Source organism: Ursus maritimus, unplaced genomic scaffold (assembly GCF_017311325.1).
Source record: "Ursus maritimus isolate PB19 unplaced genomic scaffold, ASM1731132v1 scaffold_9, whole genome shotgun sequence".
Taxonomy (NCBI): Eukaryota; Metazoa; Chordata; class Mammalia; order Carnivora; family Ursidae; genus Ursus; species Ursus maritimus.
The window spans coordinates 67,522,086-67,525,648 of NW_024427107.1; the positions used below are offsets into that span (position 1 = coordinate 67,522,086).

General features: G+C 64.0%; 1 protein-coding gene across 5 annotated transcripts in view; it reads left to right on the forward strand.

The window, feature by feature from the left end:
• Positions 1-250: 250 nt before the first annotated feature.
• MYC (MYC proto-oncogene, bHLH transcription factor) overlaps positions 251-3,563 on the forward strand; it is a 6,281-nt gene continuing 2,968 nt past the window's right edge. Inside the window, exons 1-2 of one of the 5 annotated variants that reach the window (XM_040625989.1) lie at positions 251-800; positions 2,430-3,195. In XM_040625989.1, coding sequence (XP_040481923.1) covers positions 2,439-3,195 — 757 coding nt within the window. In that variant the 5' untranslated portion in view covers positions 251-800; positions 2,430-2,438. Of the gene's footprint in view, positions 801-1,417; positions 1,437-2,146; positions 2,272-2,426; positions 3,196-3,563 lie in introns of those variants that run through there. The other 4 variants (XM_040625988.1, XM_040625990.1, XM_040625992.1 and 1 more) reach the window with 4 other exon arrangements.

Consider the following 3,563-nt stretch of genomic DNA (forward strand, 5'->3'; position numbering starts at 1 on the left):
CTGTTTACATCCGATAGCTCGGCGCACTGGAGTGCCAGGCCGAAAGGGCTGAGTCTCCTCCCCGCTCCCCCACCCCCGTCCCTCCCAGAATCGCCCCTCCTCAGTTCCCAAAGCCGAGGGCGGGGGAGAGAGAAAAAAGATCCTCTCTCGCGAATCCCCGCCCACCAGCCCTTTATATGCGAGGGTCTGTGCGGCCGAGGACCCCCGAGCTGCGCTTCTCCCCGCTGCAGCTGCTGCCGCCACCGCTGCGCCCCGAACGCCGCCTGGCTCCCAGCCGGCCGCGGGAAGGGCAGGGCTATTCAGAGCTTGGCGGGAAAAAGAGAACAGAGGGGGGCGGGATCGTGCCTAGCAATATAAAACCCGGTTTTCGGGCTTTATCCGACTCGCTGTAGTAATCCCAGCGAGAGACAGAGGGAGTGAGCGGGCGCGCCCGCTAGGGTGGAAGAGCCGAGCGAGCCGAGCGAGCCGAGTGGCGCTCCGGGCGCCCGGGGAAGGGAGATCCGGAGCGAAAGGGGGCTTCGCCTCCGGCCCAGCCGCCCCCACCCCACCCGGCCCGCCGACCCCTGCCAACGGGGCGCAACCCCCGGCGCCCCCACGAAACTTTGCCCGTTGCCGCGGGCGGACACTTTCCCCTGGAACTTACAAGACCCGAGGGAGAGCGCGACTCTCCGGACGCGGAGAGGCTGTTCTGCTTATTTGGGGAGACACTTCTCCCCGCCGCTGCCCGCGACCGGCTGCTCTGAAAGGCGCTCCTCGCCGCTTTTTGGACGCTGGATTTCCTTCGGCTAGTGGAAAACCCGGTAAGCACCCCGATTTATTTGCCTTTTCATTTATTTTCCCTACCGCCTTAATGCAATGCCGCGACGAGTCGAAGTCGAATGCCCGAACTGGGGTGTCGTCTCAGCCATTCCTGCGCTATTGACACTTTTCTCATAGTAGTTGTGGTAGCTCGGGGTGGAGTGAGGACGAACCAGAACTGGATGGGGGAGAGTGGCTTGTCAAGATGGGAGGGGAGAAGGCAGAGGGACAACGGGTGCGTTTCTAAAACTCGTTTTTTGAGATTTTTCCTTATGTATATTGACGCGGCCCCCGACCAGCTGGACATTCCTGCTTTATTGCACTAACTGCTTTTGCTTTGGGGGGGGGGTGCTGTGGTTCACGGTGGGCAGAGAGCCCTGTCCATCCTGAGCTCCTGGGAGTAAGAATTACAAATTGCGTGTGGGAGCCAGAGAGCTCCGCAGCCGCTGACTTTTCCGCGTCTCGGAAAGGGCATTTAAATTTCGTCTTACCGCATTTCTGACAGCCGGAGACAGACACTGCGGCGCGTCCCGCCCGCCGATCCCCGCGGCGTTTCCCATTCGCCCCCTGCTCCTTTTAAGAAGTTGGCATTCGGCTTTTTAAAAGAATAGTAAAATTAGGGATCTTGGGCTTCCGAGGTACTGGTTGGGACTGGGTGTTGGGGAGGCGCAGGGACCAGGGAAAGGGAGGCTGGGCAGGGATGTGTCCGATTCTCCCGGAATCATGGACTTGGGGGAAACGAGGGCAAATCTCTGCACCCATCCTTGGCTCCCCCGCCGCCGCCCCTGGTGTCCCCTCGCCCCTGAGATGCGGAGGGGCGGCAAGGAGCGGGGCTCGGGCTTTTCCAGAACAGCTGCTACCCTCGGCGGGTGAGGGGAAGACGCCCGGCTCCGGGCGCGGAATCGCAGCAGGGGCTCTGGCGCAGTTGCGTCGCCGTATTGGGTGTTGAAGGGAGGTGCCCCTGTTATTATCTAACACCCCCCTTTTATTTATGGGGGGAAGTGTTACGGCCGGCGGCTGGGCTCGCCCCACCAGCCGCCGAAAGACACGGAGAAAAGCCGGCGGAGGAAGAAAGGGGGGCGCGCTGGGGGTGGGGATGGAGGGGCGGCGGGGGAGCTGGGAGGGGCGGCGGCGCCCGCTGGGGAAGGAGCGCGGCGAGGGCGCGAGTGGGAACGGGCGCGGCGCGGAGGGGCCCGGCGCGGGAGGGGGCCGCGCGCAGCAGCTCCCGCCGCGGCGCCTCTCGCCTTCTCCTTCAGGTGGCGCAAAACAGCGTGTTGGGGTTTGGCAGATTGTGTTCCCCGCTGCCGCCTCCCCCGGCCGCTTAAGGAGGCCAAAGCCGATTTCGATCGCTCGGCGGCGGCGGGGCGGACTCCCCGGGCTTCGCGCTCCGGGGGGGAAACGCAAGCTCCGCGGGCGCTCCGCAGCTGCTTCACCAAGCGTGTGTCCCACATAGCAGGGGGCCACCTGGAGGGGGTGAGAGGGTGCCCTTCCCCGCCACCCGCCCCTTCTGGGGCTAGCGCTGGAAGGGGAGCAATTCGGCATCGGGGCGCGCGCCGCGCCGGGCTGCGGCACCCACCCAGACCTTCTTAACTCAAGACCGCCCCCCCCCTTTTGTGTGCCCCCCTCAGCAGGCTGCCGCGATGCCCCTGAACGTCAGCTTCGCCAACAGGAACTATGACCTCGACTACGACTCGGTACAGCCTTATTTCTACTGCGACGAGGAGGAGAACTTCTACCAGCAGCAGCAGCAGAGCGAGCTGCAGCCGCCGGCGCCCAGCGAGGATATCTGGAAGAAATTCGAGCTGCTGCCCACCCCGCCGCTGTCCCCGAGCCGCCGCTCGGGGCTCTGCTCGCCCTCCTACGTTGCAGTCGCGTCCTTCTCCCCCAGGGGGGACGACGACGGCGGCGGCGGCAGCTTTTCCACGGCCGACCAGTTGGAGATGGTGACCGAGCTGCTGGGAGGGGACATGGTGAACCAGAGCTTCATCTGCGACCCGGACGACGAGACCTTCATCAAAAACATCATCATCCAGGACTGCATGTGGAGCGGCTTCTCGGCCGCCGCCAAGCTCGTCTCCGAGAAGCTGGCCTCCTACCAGGCTGCGCGCAAAGACAGCAGCAGCCCGAGCCCCGCCCGCGGGCCCGGCGGCTGCTCCACCTCCAGCCTGTACCTACAGGACCTGAGCGCCGCCGCCTCCGAGTGCATCGACCCGTCCGTGGTCTTCCCCTACCCGCTCAACGACAGCAGCTCGCCCAAGCCCTGCGCCTCCCCGGACTCCACCGCCTTCTCCCCGTCCTCGGACTCTCTGCTCTCCTCGGCCGAGTCCTCCCCGCGGGCCAGCCCCGAGCCCCTGGCGCTCCACGAGGAGACACCGCCCACCACCAGCAGCGACTCGGGTAAGCGGAGCCCCTCCCGGCCTGTCAAAGGGGGCGACTGGGTCTCTTCACGATTTTTCCTCGGGCGGCTCATTCAACTGGCCACTTCAGTTGACCCAGCCTTTTTTCTTTTCTCAGATTTGGGAAGGGAAATGTTAGATTTGGAAGGATCTTGGGAGCTCATCATCCCGGAACACTGGGCTTTAGGATTCCCTTCCCATCCCTTCGAAGACTGCCCCGGTGGCCAGCCCCCTCCTCTCCCTCCCTCCCCTTAGGAATTTCATTTGGGTTTTTAAATCTTCTGGCTTATCTTGCAACTCAATCCACTCCCTCTTACTTTTCTGAAGCATTTTAATTGCCCCGGGGTGGGGGGTGGGGGGTGTGTGTGA